This window comes from Budorcas taxicolor, chromosome 19 (genome assembly GCF_023091745.1).
Source record: "Budorcas taxicolor isolate Tak-1 chromosome 19, Takin1.1, whole genome shotgun sequence".
Classification (NCBI taxonomy): domain Eukaryota; kingdom Metazoa; phylum Chordata; class Mammalia; order Artiodactyla; family Bovidae; genus Budorcas; species Budorcas taxicolor.
Genome location: NC_068928.1, coordinates 20,378,080 through 20,395,977, shown reverse-complemented (window position 1 = coordinate 20,395,977; position 17,898 = coordinate 20,378,080). Strand labels below are relative to the sequence as shown.

Sequence of the window (17,898 nt, the reverse complement as noted above, 5' to 3'; positions counted from 1 at the left end):
GTGGGGAAGCAGCTGTCATTTAGCCCAGGGTCTGCCTGAGCTGGGCTTCACAGGTGGCACTATTTGTAAAGAACCTGCCTGCTAATCCTGGAGATATGAGAGACATGGGTTCCATCCCAAGGTTGGGAAGATCCCCTGGAGGAGGGCATGGCAACCTGCTCTAGTATTCTTGCCTGGAGAATCCCATGGACAGAGGAGCCTGGTGGACTACAGTCCATAGACTTGCAAAGACTTGGACATGACTGAAGTGACTTAGCGCACGTGCACACGTACACACACGCTGCCTAAGCTGCAGAGACAGTCCTTCCACTCAGCTCCCAGGCCCAGAGCAGAGCAGGGCAGGACAGGCAGCTCCCTGAGCACCACTGGTCCTGGCACCCCCTCCAGCAGGTCGGCCTGGCCCCATCATTAGCTCTTCCCACTGGTGGTGGCCAAGGGAGGTTCAGTCTTCCCACCCAGAGCCATTAGTCACGCCAGGCCTGATGCTCTTGGTCTGTCTTTGCCTCTGTCCAGCTGGAGGAGCAGCTGAGCCGCCTTCAGCGTGAGAAAAATGAGATCCAGAACCGGCTGGAGGAGGATCAGGAGGATATGAACGAGCTGATGAAGAAGCACAAGGCGGCCGTGGCTCAGGTACCCTGCCTGGGAGTGCCCCGCCACACCCTGCACGGGCACCGTCCCCTGGTCCTCCTGTAGGCCCCTGTCACGGTACCTGCGTGCCCTGGGCCTCCAAGTGGGGCAGAGCGGGCTGGAATTTGGTGCTCATGGGAAGTCCTGCTTCGGCACTCTCTCCTTTCCCAGGCCTCCCGGGACCTGGCTCAGATGAATGATCTCCAAGCTCAGCTAGAAGAAGCCAATAAAGAGAAGCAAGAGCTGCAGGAGAAGGTGGGGACCAGTTTTTCCCTTGGTAAAGAGAGGGGGCCAGGGTTCCTGTTTGTGGGGATGAGCTCCCAAGCTCACAGATTCACACGCATTTCTCTCTGCCATCAGTCAGCGTCAGCGAGTGCAAAGGCCTAGGCTTGGAGCCATGTCACCATAGCAGATGTTTTTGGCTTCAACTGCCTCATTATGCATTTCTGTTCCCTCTCTGGTCCTTAGTTCTCTCCTTTTTCTCCAAAGGGCAAAATCTTTGCCACCACGGGGTCAGGTGGGGGGGTGCCCCTGTCTCAGGGACCCATCCTTCCAGCTCCCTATCCAGCCTTCTGGTCACCATGGTGATCTTGCAGGGAAGGGGGTATAGAACTTGCCCCTTCCCTTTCCAGGCTCAGTTCTTTCTTCCTTTCCTGACCCTGCCCCCCAGCTACAAGCCCTCCAGAGCCAAGTGGAGTTCCTGGAGCAGTCCATGGTGGACAAGTCCTTGGTGAGCAGGCAGGAAGCTAAGATCCGGGAGCTGGAGACACGCCTGGAGTTTGAAAGGACCCAAGTAAAGCGGCTGGAGGTGGGCACACACTTCCCCCATTCTTCCGCAGTAGGGAAGGGCTGAGTGGCCCCGGCTGGAGCCACGCATGCTCAGCAGGGCCGGGGAGGCCTGAGGCCGCTCCTCCGCTCCTCCACTCCTCCGAGGCCCCTGCCAAGCTGCCAGGCCAGCTGACGGGGCGGGTGCCTTCTCCCCCACCCACCCGGCCTGCTCTCTGGGCACCGCGGAGCCTGCCTGCTTTACATTCTGTTTCCGTGCATGCTTTCTGCCAGGGGACCACAGCAGCTTAGCTTTTCGTCTTCATATTTTCCTCCACCGTGCGCTCCACCCCCCGTTGGTTCCCTCTCTGCTCTCCGGCAGGGTCATAAATATGCAGCGGATAGCGCCACTTCTTCAAGGGCTGGAGTCTGTCCTCTCATCTCACCGCTTGCTCTTTCTCTTTCTCTCCCTTTCTCATTCCCCTTTTCCATCAATTTTCCCCGCGCCTGCTGTCTCTGCTTTTCTCCTTCCCTCTTCATTTCCCTCCGTTTTTGTCCCATTTTCTTCCCTCTCCCTCTGAGTCTGTTTTCTCCCCCCATCTCATTCCCTTCCTCACTTCCCTGAGCTATTTCTTCCTTTTTCCCCATCCCCTTTGTCCTCTCTCTCTACTTTTCATTCTCTCCCTCTAACCCTTCTCCTTTTTCTGTTCACCCCCGTCTTCTCTTTCCATCCCTCCTTCCTCCTAACCATAATCTCCATCCTCCACATTTAATCCTTTCGGTTCCACTCTCCTGAAGCCCGCATGCTCCAGCGCCTTTCTTTCCAACAGAGCAGGTAGGAAGAAAGAGGCCGGCAATGATCTCTCGAGTGTGCAGACATCATCTGAGCGCTGACTGGCCTCCATGAGAAGTGTGCTCATGGTGTGGGTGCTGAGCATCCCTGCCTCTTTCCCCCTTACTCCTGAGTCAGTGGAGCAGGAAAGAGGATGGGGATGGAACCAGGTGACCATGGGGCTGGCAGCAGGCATCGGAGGGCATTAGTACCCTTGACCTAGGAAGAAAATGTGGCTGAACCTCCTAAGACAAGGTCACAGTTCTCCAGAGAGCTAGAGAGAATTAGAGGAGGCTTAGTAATAGTCCGTGCTCTGCCTTGGTAATATTTTGGTCCACAGTGTACACACAGAAAGGGTTAAGTAGGTTGCCTCAGGCCCCTAAGCTATTACAGGGCAGAGGAGGCCGGTGGGCTGGTGGATGTGGAACAGACTGCAGCACTTGCCTCCTTTTCTCAAGGGTCCCAGTCCCTTTCCTCAGCTCTCTCATTTTGCCTTCAGCTCAGACAGGCAGTATTATGGTTTAGATGCACAGAATGTTAAACACCTATGGCCCTTAGAGATATAGCCTAGCACTCTTATTATTTTCAAGACATAGAGGCTAGGGGCTGAGAGCAGAGCCCCCACGGCCAGTCCAAGATTAGGACCAGAGGCAGGGTGCTTCCCTCACATTGCCCCCATCTCCAGTTCATTTTCTGCTCAGCGTCCTATGGCCTGGGAAGGGAAATGTGTTCAAGTTTCTAGGGAAAGAGAGATTCATCAGGTTTAGAGGGATGGCTTTGTGTTTGGCACGTGATGACTGTTTAGTCTCCTCCTAATCCAGAATTCTCAGTAAAGTCATTTGCCTCTGAGCACAGGCTCTCGCTTTTAGAGCTTCTAGGTTTAGGGTCTCTGCGGGAAGCCCTGCTGCCTGGGGAGGCCCCACACATGGCGTCAGTATGGACTCGAGACAGAGCCCTTTTCCAACCTAGGTGATGGTGGTGATAATGACGTAGCACCTTTCATCTTCCAGAGTGCTGTTAGATAGCTTACCTTATTCGAGCCTTAAAAGCCCCCTGGGGAATAGATGTTACTCTCCCCCTTTTATAGAAAGGCAACGGGAGCCACCCCCTGGGGCTTAAGTGCTTGCCCACCTGAGTCCGGAGCTCTGCCACACCCCGCTCTCTGCCCTGCTGATGGATCTCTCTTCCCACCTCCCTGTCCAGAGCCTGGCCAGCCGGCTCAAGGACAACATGGAGAAGCTGACTGAGGAACGGGATCAGCGCGCGGCGGCTGAGAACAGGGAGAAGGAGCAAAACAAGAGGCTGCAGCGGCAGCTCCGGGACACCAAGGAGGAGATGGGTGAGCTCGCCAGGAAGGAGGCCGAGGCGAGCCGCAAGAAGCATGAACTGGTAATGCCCCCCACCCACGAGGCTGCAGGTTGGCAGCCCTCTGAGAGGCTGCTAAACACACACCTCCCCACCCTGGGCTTGTGGAGGTGGGCTGCACAGATGGTTTAGAGAACTGGAGGGATGAGAACGTGCCAAGAGGATAGACAGTCCACCGAGCCTGAGGGCAGGCCAGGGGCTAAGGAGGGTGGCACCAGCTCTGCCTCAGGCGAGGCCAGGCCCCCACAGCCCAGCCACACCAGGGCAGAGAAAGTTCTGCAGGTTCTCTACAGCACCCACAGAGCTGCTGCTGGCCCGGAAAGATGTGAAGCTGGCCTTTTTGGGGGCAGCTGGATGAGACGCCAGCCCTCCTATGGACTGGACTGCCCCCTCTCCCTTCTAGGAGATGGATCTGGAGAGTCTGGAAGCTGCTAACCAGAGCCTGCAGGCTGATCTGAAACTAGCGTTCAAGCGCATCGGGGACCTGCAGGCCGCCATTGAGGACGAGATGGAGAGTGATGAGAACGAGGACCTCATCAACAGGTGAGGGGCCTCTGTGGCAACTGTGGCCGGCTCAGAGGCCCTCTTGACCACCTCCAGACCAGGTAGAACAACTGCGACCTGGGTCTCCCCGCCACTGAGCCGCCTGCCCACCCTCCCCTCACTGCCAGACCCCAGCACGGACCTCCATCCGACGGCAGCTGAGGGGTGGACAGGTGGTGCCCACATGAGAAGCCTTCCCCACGTCCTCCCCATACCCCTCCCCAGGCCTCCCAGGACCTGGCTCTCCAGCTCTGCCTGTTCAAGATGAGTTATTCCCCCGTTTAGCTACATTTCTGATGGCGCCTGCCCCACTCTGGGGAGAGCAGAGATTTAAGGGCCATGGTGCCTTGTTACAGTACCAGAGATTTTCTCTCATAAAACCCACCCGGGGAAAGGTTTAGGAGAGAGATTTGTGGCCTTAGGCTGAGGAGGCAGTCACGAGGCAGGCGGACCAGCGGTAGAGGTGAGTTAGGCCCTGGAGAAGCTCCTAAGGCTGCCCTGGGCAGACCCCACCTGCCCTGGGATTTGCCCCCATCCCACGTGAAGGCTGGGACTCCATCCTGCTCCTGGGCTGTCCAGGGAGCCTGCTCCTTTGGGGCAGGGAAATGGTACCCTAGGCAACCTCCCTCTGAGCCTCCTTCTGAGTACAGCACTGTCCTACCTCCTGGTCTTAGCCAGCCAGAGCCTTGTCTTGCCGAAGAAGGAGAGGGTCCTCCGCTGAAGGGTCCACCCTGGTTTGCCCGTTGACTTTTCTGGGTTCTTTAGGCCCCCTTGCCCACCCTTTTCTTTCTGTTTCCAGTTTGCAGGACATGGTGACAAAGTATCAGAAAAGAAAGAATAAACCGTGAGGACTGGAGCGCACGCGCTCTCTGCCTCTCCTCGCCTGGTGTCTAACCAACCGCCCCTAACCCCGGGCTCCCGCTGCGCTGCACGTGGCATGTGGACACACAGTGACCTCCACTCCTCCAGCTAGTCTCTCACGCTAACCGGGCTACTCTGTCCTGGGGGAGGCAGGGCAGCAGAGGGCAGGCCATGAGGGTGCTCCGCCTGGGAGGCTCCTGGCCCCCACATCCTTGGTTGGCAGGATGGGGGCTCCATCAGAAAGGAGAGCTGTGTCTCAGCAGGTGGTCCCCACGGTCTGCCTTCCTGGGTTTCGGCCTCGCCTCCCTCAGAAACCAAGGGGCCATTTTCCGGCCTCTTTCTCTTGCGGGGGAAGATCTGGGTTGGATTTCTCCCCATCCGTGGGCTCCTTTGGAGCCTGACCTGCCTGAAAGTGTGTGTGTTTCATTTTGAAAGGCCCGCCCCGCCTACTTTTGGCAGACGGGGTAGAAGGAGAGGGGCATCTAACAGTTACTTATTGGGAGAAAGCAAGCAACTGTGGATGATGGCGGGGCAGGCTCTGTGTGGCAGGGGGAGGGTACACAGCCAGCTGTTTACTGTACCCGCCTGGGCTCTTTGGGCAGGAGGCCTCAGGCATTGGTGCTGGAGCTGTCAGTCAGGTGGGGGGAGCCCAGTAGCCCCACCCCCTTTCCGTTTCCTTCCTTCTGGGTGGGAGCCGAACAGCAGGTGCAGACGCTTGCGCCTTCAGGAGGATTAGATCGAAGTGATCCTCCGTCAGATTCAACAGGGCTGGTCTTCGGAGGTTGTTATTCCAGGGCGGCCTTGGGTTTCCACCCCTCCCCTCTCTCTTGCTGGCAGACCTCCTCCTCTGGCCAGGATGGGCTGGCGGCAGAGCAAAGGACTCCGTGAGAGCTAATGATAAATGTAATAGTGTGTAACAGTGATAGAGGGCCGCTGGAGCCCGGTTGTCACACACAATTAATATCCCCCGCCGTTCTGTCTCCGTTTGTTTGTTCCCCCGCGATTTGGCTCCCAGTTAACTAATAGCACATGAGCCTGGACATAAATTGTATTTGACGCGAGGTTTAATTCCGACCATTTAAAATTTCAACTGCCCCCTGAGCTGGCCTGGCCCTGGAGTTTGTTTACGGGCCTGATTATTTAAGGAAAAGAAGCCAAACATCCTCTATAGGCTTGAAACTAAAGAGAAGGCAAGGGCAGGCAGGCCAGCTTCTCAACTCATTCGCTGCTCTGAATGTAAGGAGGCAAATTCGTATTCTGGGCCTGTAACTGTCTGTCCCCTGTGTGTTCCAGCCCTGCCATCCTTGGGCTGTTGGAGCTTCGAGGCCTGATAAAATGCACATTTCAGTTCACATTCTAAACTCCTGCAGACATCCGCGTGCACACACACCAGTGTGCACTCATGCAGGCACACAGGCGGCTGCAGTCCTAGCCCGGTTCCTGCTAATGGTAGAGGGGTGGTGTGGGTCTTTCCCTCGGCAGCTCTGTGCCCAAGCTCCAAGTTATTGAGCGCGCGTGCTAAGGCGGGCGAAAAATAATGTTTCGATTTACTTAGAGATACAGTTGTTATTGCCATAACCTTAATGAAAGCAGTAAACAGCACAGTATTAAGGGAGATTTATACAGAAACGCTTTTAACATGTAGACATAGATTTTGCGATGCATACAGCACCTCCTTTCTAAAGGCAATCAATATGGTTATGAACGGCGGTGATAAATTACAGGCTCTGAAGCTGGAGAAGGAGGTTTTTTGCACGGGTGTATAAATCAGGAGGTATTGGCGTTCCATGGGGCCCGTGCACCACAGTAAATCTGCCGGGCTCGGACGGGCACAGGGCTTGCATTAACGGTTTTGGGTTGTCTACTAAACTCCTGTTTACCCGGGGCATCAGCCAGCCTCGTCTTTGTTATAATTCTGTATTTGACGGAAGCCCATAAAATACGCCTCTTTATTCCCCTCCCCACGAGTCCTGCTGTCTCACAGTCCCCAGAACAGTGTCTGGTGGTATGGTATCTTCTCTGTGCGTGTGTGTGTGTGTGTACATGCCTGTGTGACTATTTATTCAAGAACATAATTCAGGAACGGGGCTGCTCCTGTTGACACAGATGAAAGGAAATTTATATCAAGGAGAAATCCTAGCATATCCATAGCAGGGAACATGGTGAGCAGACATTTTGCAGAATTCTAGAAGCATTCTCACTTGGAAGCTGTCTCCAAGCCCTTGCTGCTTTGTGAAGAAATCTCCATGATTTCAGCATCAGAATTTGACTCCTGTGGGCTATTGAGAGGGCTTAGGTCAGCTTGGCCAGTAAAAGCCTTTGGGGAGCAAGAGCCACAGGCTTCCTGAGGGAGGTTGAGGAGCTAGGAGAGACAGAGCCTTTGCTGGGGACTCCTGGGCACCCCCCACCCCAATCTCCTGGTGCAGCTTGGATCTTGGGGCTGTGACCAGCCCCTCGGAAAATGCTGCTGCCCTGCCCTGTCCTTTCTCTGTTTCTTAAAGGCCAAGGGGAGCTTCAGGATGGATCTGGGGTACGGTCTGTAGTGCCCAGGTTGGCATTGCCATAAGCCCAGGAGACTCCAAGTTCAAGTTCACTTAAGTCATAATAAAGCCCTCCTCTTCTCCGTCCCATCGCCACCAACCCCTCTCTTGCAGTGAAGTCATGGAAAGTGGGAGTAGCCATAGCCACATTTGGGGGAACAGGCAGACAAGAACAGCAGAACAGGCCTCAGGGAGGAGGTGAAGGGCCCCTGACTCCACTTTTTAACCAAGAGCCGTTTAGCTATAACTGATGAACAGACAGTCTCCCTGTCGTTCTCAGTCGGCTGAACAGCAGTTTGTCCCAGAAAGTGGGGTGGAGGTGCCTCCATGCTCCCCAGGGTCTTCTTGGTGGCTGTCACACAGTGTGGCCTGCTGAGTGGGGCAGGGGCCTTGTGAAAGGTGTGCTCTGGTCTAACCTCTCTTGTTCTCCCTGACTCACTGATGCGCATGCTGCCCTGCATCCCACCCCCCGCTGAGACAAACCTGCTGCCACTTAGTGCTCCCTCCTGGACCGCGGGTCATCACCTCTTCCCAGCCTTGCCTACCTTTCTGCTCCTCATCCCACAGCGAAGGGGACTCAGACGTGGACTCAGAGCTGGAGGACCGGGTCGACGGTGTCAAGTCATGGCTGTCTAAAAACAAGGGGCCTTCCAAGGCGGCTTCTGATGATGGCAGCTTGAAGAGTTCCAGGTAAGCATGTGGCCTTCGCTGGGAGCAAAGGCCACCTCGTGCCCCAGGGATGGATAAGCAGTGCCTTGATCCCAAAGGGTGTGCCTCACACCACCTGTGTCTCTTTCTTGCCTGGAGGGGCCTAGGCACAGAGGATATGCACAGGAGGCCAGGTTTTTTCTTACTCAGGGTCTGCGTCACCATTATTTTGCCTAAGGAATGTTTTTCTTTACCAGGCTCAGGGCTTTGGTTTGGTGTAGGTTTAACTTCATCCTCATTCATTCATTCAACAAATGTTGATCGAACTTCCTGATGGTTTGTGTTCTTGGAATCAAGACTGAAATAGGGCACAGGGGGACTCCGGATCCCACAACCCTGGACAGGGCCAGCTTTAGATCTCTGAGGTCTTGGTAGGAATAGTAGCAGAAGAGGCCTCGGTTCCCCTTGACTCCCCATCACAGCTACAGACACACTTCATTCTCTGCCCGTTCTCTTCTTCCTCTGGTCTTTTCACTTGGCCTCCACTATGCTTTCTGGTAACACCCATCCACTGCAGAAACTGGCTCCCCTGTTGTCCAGGCCAGTCACAGTCTTCTGATGGCACAGGCAGCTACTCCGGAAATCTGGGACTCCAATCCCCATCCCTCACCTCTTGGCCAGCATGGGTCCCCTGCCACCACTTCTCTGCTGACTCCCACCTCCAGACTCAGAGCCATCCTGATCCCCCAGGACACACTGTTCCAGCCCCTCTGAGAGACAGCTGGTGTGCTGGGTAGAAAGAGTAATCCCTCTCTTCCCTCAAGGGTTTCCCAGGTGACTCAGTGGTAAAGAATCCACCTTCCAATGCAGGAGATGGCAGGTTCGATCCCTGGGTCGGGAAGATCCCCTGGAGAAGGAAATGGCAACCCACTCCAGTATTGTTAACTGGGAAATCGCATGGACAGAGGAGCCTGGCGGGCTACAGTCCAGGGGGTGGCAGAGAGTCCGGGGACACAACTTAGCAACTAAGCCACAACCACAATTCCTTCTGTAATGCCCCTGAGGCCCCTTGCCAAGCCCAGCCCCTCACCACAAGCCCCCGGCCGGCCCCCCTCTAATTGGTTTAATGTATTCGGCCAAACAACATTTTGTTATTGCAGAAAATGCCGCCTTCCCCGCCCCACTGCCGTTCACCGCAGCGTGGCACCAGGCTCCAGGTAGTTGACAATGAAATAAATTGAACTAAACGTTTTAGAGGGGGAAAAGTGATGAAATAGAACAATAGTCTAATTTACATGACATTCTCCGTGAAGCTATTTTCACTGACGCAAATTATTTTGCTTCATTTCCTCCGACGTGCTCAGTGCCACTTTGCCAGAGCCGCTGCCGAGCTCTCCTCCTTCCTCCTCCTCCTCCTCCCTCCCCCGTGTCTTTATTCTCTGGGTTTAATGCCTGTGTGTCTCTCTCATTCTCTCTCTCTCTGCTGCCCCCGAATCTATCCATGCCAGAACCGCCCTCAGCACCGCGGGGAAGGAGGGCAAGGGGGTGGAGGAGAGGCCGACCTCGGTGCTCAGCTCGCTGAGCTACCGAAAGCGGCTCACCCTGAAGGACTCCATCGGGGGCACCGGGGACGAGGATTCGCTCTTCACCACCCTGAGCGAGCGGCCGGCCTCCCCGGAGAGGCCGCCCCGGAAGGCCCGCGGGGGCCCCAAGGAGGAGCCAGACGAGGGCGGCTCGGTCCTCTCCGGCGGCGTCGGGGGCCGCACAAGCCGGCTGGAGAAGCGCTGGGGCTCAGACTTGGACCGGGCCTCGGCCGTCTCAGCGCCGGTCAGCCGGGCCTCCTCGGCCACCCGGCGCGGCTCCGGCGGCGAGGACGGGGTGCGCTCCTCCTTGAGCTTCTCGCTGTCAGGCTCCCCCAGTTCCCGCCGCAGCGCCTCCCGGCTCGACAGCCTATCGATGACCCTCAGCCCTTCTTTGGGCCGGGCCTCGCTCCTCGGCCGGGAGAGCCCTGACTCCCGCCTGTCCCTGGGCCGGAGCTGCCTGGACGACTGGGACGATGGAGCCAGCGTGGCCTCGAGCGAGGCGCACTCGCAGTACAGCCACCCGTCGTCTCTGGCCCGCAGTCTGTCGGTGCCGCCCCGGCCTCGCGCCTCCGCCTCCTCCACCCCGGAGGAGCCTCTGGGCTCCGGAGTCGGCCCGGTCAGCCGCCGCCCCTACCTGGACCCAGACCTGGAGGCCGCCATCAACGAGGTCCTGAGCTACAAACCCGCCCCGTTCCACCGGAGCAGCCTGGAGCCGGGCTCCGAGGAGGAGGACCGGAAGAGCATCCAGAGCACCCGCAGCGCCCAGCTGGACCCTCCGGAGCGAGCCACCAGCATTCGCCGCTCCGCCTCGGCCGCAGACGTGTCTCGGTCCCGCGGCAGCCGGAGGAGCCGAAGCAAGAGGAGGAGTAGCTCCAGCTCCAGCTCCAGCTCCGAAGGTTCCTCGGAGCACAGGCAGCGGAAGAAGGGGCGCTCTCGGAAGAGCAAGAAGAAGTCCAAATCGAGAAGGAAGAGAGCGGAGTCCTCCTCCTCCTCCTCCTCCTCCTCTTCCAGCGGCTCTACCATCTCAGGCCACAGCCGCTCGAGCGTGAAGAAGGGCCCAGCTGCGGAGGACGAGGAGGCCGGGCAGGGGCGCCGGCAGTCCCGGAAGGAGGAGAAGAAGCGCAAGAAGGAGGTGGACAGCCTGATGATGCGGTACCTGTACCGACCCGAGAGCGACTAGTGCAGTAGGTGGTACTCGGCACGGAGTGCAGAGCATGGTGTGTGCCACTCGGTGTGAACTAACGTGCTCCCAGCCCACTCGCCGCCACTTGGGCCCCTCCTGCATTCCTCTCCAGCGAGCCTGGCCTCGCAGAGCCTCCTGGCTCCCTCGGAGCGGAGGCTGGCTGAGCTGGTCGGTCGTTCTGAGCCCAGTGACGAACTCACTGGTGACGTGAAGTCACAACTCCCACTTAGCAAGCCCTTACCCTGGGCCAGGGACCACCCCCCTGAGATACTTGCCATATTTTATTCACTTAATCCTCACACTAACACCAAAACAAAGATCCGATCACCAGCCCATTTTCTAGGAAAAGAAGGTGAGGTTCAGGTGGGTTAAGTCATTTGCCAAGGTTACAGAGCTGGAAAGTGATGTTGCCAGGATCTGAATGAAGACTCTTCAACTCACCCTTAACCACTCCTCTGTATGACCCAAGGCAGACCACATGAGTGTAATATTTACTGTATGGGCCTAGCAGCATACGTGCAGAGCTTTTGCCCACAGCCCTGAGAGGCTGGGCCTGGGAAAGGGCTGGAACTGACCCCCAGGTGTGAGTTGATGCGTCAGTGGCCATCAGCAATTAAGGGGCCTTTTGCTCAGCTCTTCCTCTGCCCTGCAATGTCATCTTCTCCTCTTGCATAGATCTCGAGGCTCAGAGTGCAAGGCTTACAGCACCCACAGCACCACACCCTGCAGCAGACCTGGAGATGCCTGACTCTCTCCCCACCCCTCCCACCTGAAGCCCACACATGGGCGTCACCTCGTCTTAGCTCATCTTGTAAAGTTTTAATGAATAGAAATTAGCAGCTGTTGAGTGACAGCCCCCTCCTGGCTCTCCTGCCTCTCCCAGCCTTCTCCCTGTGGGAAGGAAGATCAAGCTGTTAGACCCTTTATGCCCACACCCCCACCTCGGAAAAAAGGCAAAAACTGACTCACTGGAATACCATTGTTGCCACTCTCCCTGGTGGGTGGTGACATTTGGATCACCCTGGTTATATGAAGCTGTTTTTGGCATGATACCCTCCCAGGGCAAGCTTGCTGCTTCCCAGGAGGTATGACCCTAGAGTGCAGCCCCCCTGGGGCACGAGCAGTGTTTCCTTGATGCATGAACTAATACGTGTTGCATGCTTGTGGGCCTCTTATGCAGTGGAGCTGCTGAGCAAGGACACTGACTTGGGCTGGTTTCTACCAAAAGGGACCAGTTTCGTTTTAAGGAACGGAGCCTGTGAAAGCGAATGTTACTTGCAGCTGCTTGGAGATGGTGATGGGATGGGTTTGGGGAGACAGCATGGGGGAGGTGGAACCTGAACCCAGACCAGGCTCGTGGCCAACTCAGATTCTGTGGGCCCTGAGTTGGTCCAGAACCAAGCCCTTGGACTTAGACCTGCTCTGTGGCTTCCCGCCTGTGCCAGATGGTTGCAGGATGCTCTGGGAGGAGCAGGAAGCATCTCAGTTGTTCTAGGGAGCTGTTGTCAGCACCGCAGTGAGAAAAGGCAGGGGTCATGATATTGTGACCATCGCAGCTTTCCACTCAACCGCCCTGCTGAATGCCCTACTGCCCCAGCGCAGGAAGTCAGCTGATGGGCTGTGACGGGAGGTTTGGGAAGCAGAGGGGCCCAGGCCCTTCTGAGCACTGCACTAATACCTGAAGAGGGAGACAGGGGCCTAGCCAGGCCATCCCACACTGCCCGGCAGCTGGTGGACTGCAGACCCCAGTGACTCAGTCCGTCGTCACCGTTGACCCAGCAAGGACAAAAACACATACAACCTATTTCTTCCTTCAGCCACCAGCACAGCCCTTTTTGTCCACCAGGAACACAGGAGTAGTCCTGAAACCCTACACATCACCGCCTCCAACAAGGGTTGGATTCACTGCGGGGAGAGTGGGCACCAAGCCAGAAGCTAACCAACCAATACAGAGCTGGCAAGAGAAGGGCTGGGGGAGAGAGGACCTAGTTGGACTCAGGGGGAACTGGCTTTGGGCAAATAAACTGTGAAGAGTTGGGGCAGGGGCTGAGCGGCTTAGCTTCCCACCGGGTGATGGGGACCTTTGAGAATTCTGAACAGGAAAGCATCACAGCAAAGGGGAGGGGAGGGGACTGCCACCCTGGGCTCGCCCAGCGGGAATTAGCTTGTGCACCAAATCATTTGTGACAGCATGGAGCAGGAAACACTGGCTTGTGGGAAGGAAAGCGTTTGAAACCATTTGGTTAAAATGTTCAAATTGCAGCCCTGACTCTTGCCCTGGGGAAGGGGGTTAGCTACCTGCTGTTGGTCACAGCTGTGGCTGCAGAAGCCACAAAGGAAACTGGCTAAGGAGCATCCAAGGTGGGAGCAGGGGAGAGAGGGGCCTGGCATGTACCCCTCCCGGCTGCCTCTGCCGCTGCTCCCAGCATCTGGATGGAATGGTGTTGAAACCCAGCTGTCATTCATCCAGGTGTCTGCCTGGCAGGCACAGGAATGTGGAAGTGGGGGCTGCAGCTCCACTCTGAGGAGACATGTGAGGAAGGAAGGGAGCACCCCACTTTCGTCTGGGTCCCAGCCCTGGCATCTACCTCACCCCCTCCTTTGCCCTTAAAATAACCCTACTGTCTTTCCACAAAGCCAGTTCCTTCCTTTGCCCAACAGCAGACCTTAGCATTGGGTTCCCAGAAGTTCTGTCTAAAAAAAAAAAAAAGAAAATAAAATCAGGCTCCCACTAATTCAGAATTCAAACAATCCAAAAGCTAAAACGACCCCAATTTTTCCTATGTTGCACAGTCCTCGTTGAGCTTTATAATTTTGTCCCTGAGACACCCCAGAGTCCTTAAGTGCCTGTGGCCCATCCAAGTAAGACTCGTTTATGTTCAGTCTAGTTTGTATTAAATGTGTTTTGTGCTATTCTGATTCCTTTAAAAATGGTAATTCATTCATGAGACATACGATAACTATTAACCAGGCTGCCCCATTCCTGAACCGTTTTGCATAATTGAACATGTATTCTGTCAGGCTCTTCCTTCTCCCCAGGGCCAGGGAGAGAGAGAAACCGACCTATACACCCCGCTGGGCTCTCACCCAGGCCAGTGGGGAGAATGCAGGTTTCGTCTCGTTTTCTCTTCAGGTCACGGGTCTGGTGACAAGGTGGAGTCCTCAAGAGGCTCGAGGCCTAAGGTCCCAGGTTCAGATTTACATACTGGCTGTGTGACCTTGGCAAGCTGCTTGTCTCTTTGAACCAGCTTCCTCATGACATTTTATGTGGTGAAGAAGAAGCACATCCAGCCTGTCTGGGACAGTGTCTCACACACAGGAAACACCCAGCGATCAAATCCTTACCTCACCACAGTTGGAAAAGCTGAGAATGTGGTTCTCTCTTGGAGAACGCGCTTTCCTCCTGTTTTAGTTTAGAGATACAAGATCTCTGAAAGGTTTAGTAAACAAGGGCCTTCCTCAGATCCTTAAATCAGAATGGTAGGCATTGAAATCACAGGATTCCTGTTTATCCTAGCAGAAGCTCTCTAGGATCTGGACGCAGGGGCCCACTGAGGCAGGGCACTGGCAGGGGTGGAGCCACCCTGGACTGCCTTTTCTCCAGCAGTGCTGAAATTACAGTTCAGAAGCGAAGGTGGGAGGGGCAGGGGAAGAGTGCTCTAAGGCTTTGGAAAAGATGAAAAAGAGAAGGTGACTAGAAGTGGAAGTGAGATCCCATCCATGCTGGACACCATGAGTCTGCTCCATCCAGGGAGAAATGCTTCTTCATACCTTGGTCAGGGAGAGAGTGCAAGGCTCCTGGTGGCCTGACGAAAACTATGGGGTTGAATTGTGGTACCAAGACAGGGATGACTTTGCCACCCTCAAACAGAGGTCTTGCCAGCTTCTACATCCTCAGTTTCCATTCCTTGTGAATAGATGGTTATGATCTGGGAGTATTCAACGGGGAAAACCTCTCCTTAGAAGGAATCTTTTGGGGAGTAACCTTTACTAAGACAGGTTGTAGTCCTGTAATCACCAGATCGCCAGTCTCCAAGTCAGTGCAATCCATGCACTGCCTGTAGCAGAATCTTCCAGAGAGGGAGTTGAAAATGCAGAATTCCTGGGCTTCAGCCAAGAGCTAGCAAATGAGAACTTCTTAGGGAAAGAACACGGGATCCGCAGCCAATTGTTACGCACGTTCAAGTTTGAGACCCACTGCTCTTCAGCATCGCTTTCTTTGGAGTTGTAGAAAGTTCTCAGAATCAAAGAGATGTCCTTCCTCTTACTACTCTGAGTATCTTCTGGGGAAACCAGGGAATATCACTTCTATTTCTCAATTTGTGGCTTTGGGGAATGCTGTGACAAGGTTGTGAGGGGGCCTCCTTTGGACCAGAGGAGGTGCTGAAGGTAAAAGCGCCCTTCCTCTGATCTCATTTCTCTCTCCCTGCAGCCCCACCAGCTACTGGAAGTCCCTTGCCCCTGACCGTTCAGACGATGAGCACGACCTTCTCGATGGCACCTCCAGGCCCCGATACTCCCACAACTATCTGAGTGACAGTGACACAGAGGCCAAGCAGACAGAGACCAACGCATAGCCCAGGGGAGTGGTGTGGACCCCTCCCACCCACTGCCTCCTGCTGCCACGGGCGCGCCTCTCTCGTGGGGCACGGGTCTCCCCCATCCAACTGTGGATCTGCACGGGAGACCCCTGACCCTCTTCGGTCTGGGGGCTTCCCAGGCTGTGAGTATCTGACACCTCCACGTGGAAGTGTGGAGGGAAGAGCAGTTCTGAAAAGAGAACTTTCTGCTCCTGCCTTGGGCCACCGTGGGTGGCAGGCAGCTTGGCACCACACGGAGCCAGCAGGTTGACCTCCATGTCAGCGCCCCGCTCAGGGACGGTGGACAGATTGCCTACTGGGACATTCTCGGGTTGCTGGGTCCATGGGGTGGAGTCTGGGGCAGGAAACAGCAATTCCTTCCCCCTTGGCTTGGGGCGAGGGCTTTCTCTTCTCAGTGCCTGCTGTCTATTTACTTTTTTAATTTAAATACCCAACCTCTCCATCGCAGCTGTATCCCTGAGAGTGGGAGGGGGGCTGCCGCCGCAGCTGGCCCGCCTCCCCACACCGGGAGGAATCTCAGCTTCATCTTTATTCTTCAGAGAGCAGGCCTTTCTCTGTGCAGCTGGAGAGACTGGTGAGGAGAGTTGGGTCCAGCTTCTTAAGAGTCCGAGTGGGGAGGGACTCTCAGGTGCTTCTGGGTTCAAGCTGAGCAAGCCTACACAGACAGGGGTGTGGACATACCAGCAGGAACTTCCAGCCCCCACCCCTCTTCGTCTCATCCTTGTGTTATGTGCAATGACCTATTTAAGAGTAAACCCGCTCCACCTACGCCAATTCGGGGCTTATCCAAGCACTGCCTCCCTCCCCCTCAGTCCAAGTTGCCTGGATCACAAGCTCAACTTGAGAGGGAAGGCCTTGGGTGGAGGGCTTGCGACTGGAAAAACTGAAGATGGAAGCTTTGGTCAGTACTAACGTGTATTATACGCAAGTCCTCACCCTGAGACCTGAGCCTGAGTCATTTTTCTTCTTCTAATCACCCTGCCCACACACAATTATCCCAGACATGACAACATGGGGACTGACAGTCCCAGCTCCCCGCCCCCCGCCCCCCCTCCCCCCCGCCATGAAGATCATCCCACCAACACCTCCAGACATGGGGGCCCAAGGGCAGTGCCTGGTGCTGCTCCCATCTGCTGTCCCCCTCTTCTCTCCTGCAATTGGTTTGTACTCATTGGGCTGTGCGCTCCTCCCCATTTACCTGATGTATGGAAATAAACGTCCTTTTTCTCCTGGCACTGCCAGTTTTCCTTCCTGTTCCTTCAGGCTCAGTAAAGTCCAGGGTCAGCACATGGGAGCAGAGCGATGCTGCTGCTGAGGACCTGGGGGAGTCACCCTGGCCTCTGACCCGCTTCCGTGTCAGACCAGTGCCACTTAGAGAGCTTTGGCAGGTCATCTGGAGCAGGCAGAGGCAGTGGGTGAGAGAACCGGTCAAGAAAGACATAAACCTCCCTTCTGTTTTAAAAACCCGAGGATTGTAATTCAGGTTGGCAGAGCCGTCCAGGTCTTGTCCTACCCTGGCCTCCACTTGGGAATGTTGAGGTTACTCTGATTGTTAAATCTTGCCAATTACAGAAATCCTATCTTCCTTTTTAAGGATGCAAACATTTATTAGATTTTTTGTGTGTGTGTGATTATCACTATTAGTATTTTATTTTATTTTTTTTATTTTAAATTTTTACTTTATTTTACTTTACAATACTGCGTTTATTAGATTTTTTAAAACACTTTTTTATTTTTGGCTGTGCTGGGTCTTCGTTGCTGTGCTCGAGCTTTCTCTAGTTGTGGTGAGTGGCGGCTAGCTACTTCCAGTTGGGGTGCTCAGGCTTCTCATTGCAGTGGCTTCTATTGTTTCACAGCATGGGTTCTAGAGCACACAGGCTTAGTTCCCCCACAGCATGTTGAATCTTTCCAGGCCAGGGATCGAACTGTGTCCCCTAAATTGGCAGGCAGATTCTTAGCCACTGGATTACCGGGGAAGTCCCAAAGATGACTTTCTGATCAATACTTGGCAGAAGCCTCTCTGACCTCCCATCCCATGGGCCAGAGGGCAGCTTGAATAGGCTGGGTGTGCTGGCTTCTCCACCCTGCTCAATCCCTGCCTGCATGTCCCAATCCACACTTGGTCCCTTCCCTGACAGCTGAGAGACAGCTCATGCAAAAGGGCAAGAAACAAATGACCCTCCTCCTTCTCTACTTCTTGTAATATGACCAGTTATAATCCCTGCATGCATATTTACAGCTGGTCAATCAGGCTCCCCTGGTTTGGACAAGTAGGCAAGAAAAGATATCAGACAGGCCTACTGCTGATGTCAGGCATCTAGAAATGGGCAAGAAAGGGAAAGGGTAGGGG

At 55.2% G+C, this 17,898-nt stretch overlaps 1 protein-coding gene across 12 annotated transcripts in view; it reads left to right on the top strand.

The window, feature by feature from the left end:
- The window catches only part of MYO18A (myosin XVIIIA), an 85,947-nt gene extending 70,428 nt beyond the window's left edge, over positions 1 to 15,519 (top strand). For 11 of the 12 annotated variants that reach the window (XM_052657337.1, XM_052657338.1, XM_052657339.1 and 8 more), the window contains 9 exons: positions 514 to 630; positions 799 to 882; positions 1,298 to 1,435; positions 3,428 to 3,613; positions 3,993 to 4,132; positions 4,932 to 4,976; positions 8,101 to 8,223; positions 9,690 to 10,948; positions 15,380 to 15,519. In XM_052657337.1, the coding sequence (XP_052513297.1) occupies positions 514 to 630; positions 799 to 882; positions 1,298 to 1,435; positions 3,428 to 3,613; positions 3,993 to 4,132; positions 4,932 to 4,976; positions 8,101 to 8,223; positions 9,690 to 10,944 (2,088 nt within the window). In that variant the 3' untranslated portion in view covers positions 10,945 to 10,948; positions 15,380 to 15,519. Of the gene's footprint in view, positions 1 to 513; positions 631 to 798; positions 883 to 1,297; positions 1,436 to 3,427; positions 3,614 to 3,992; positions 4,133 to 4,931; positions 4,977 to 8,100; positions 8,224 to 9,689; positions 10,953 to 15,379 lie in introns of all 12 variants that reach the window. The other variant, XM_052657331.1, reaches the window with a different exon arrangement.
- The last annotated feature ends 2,379 nt before the right edge of the window (positions 15,520 to 17,898 follow it).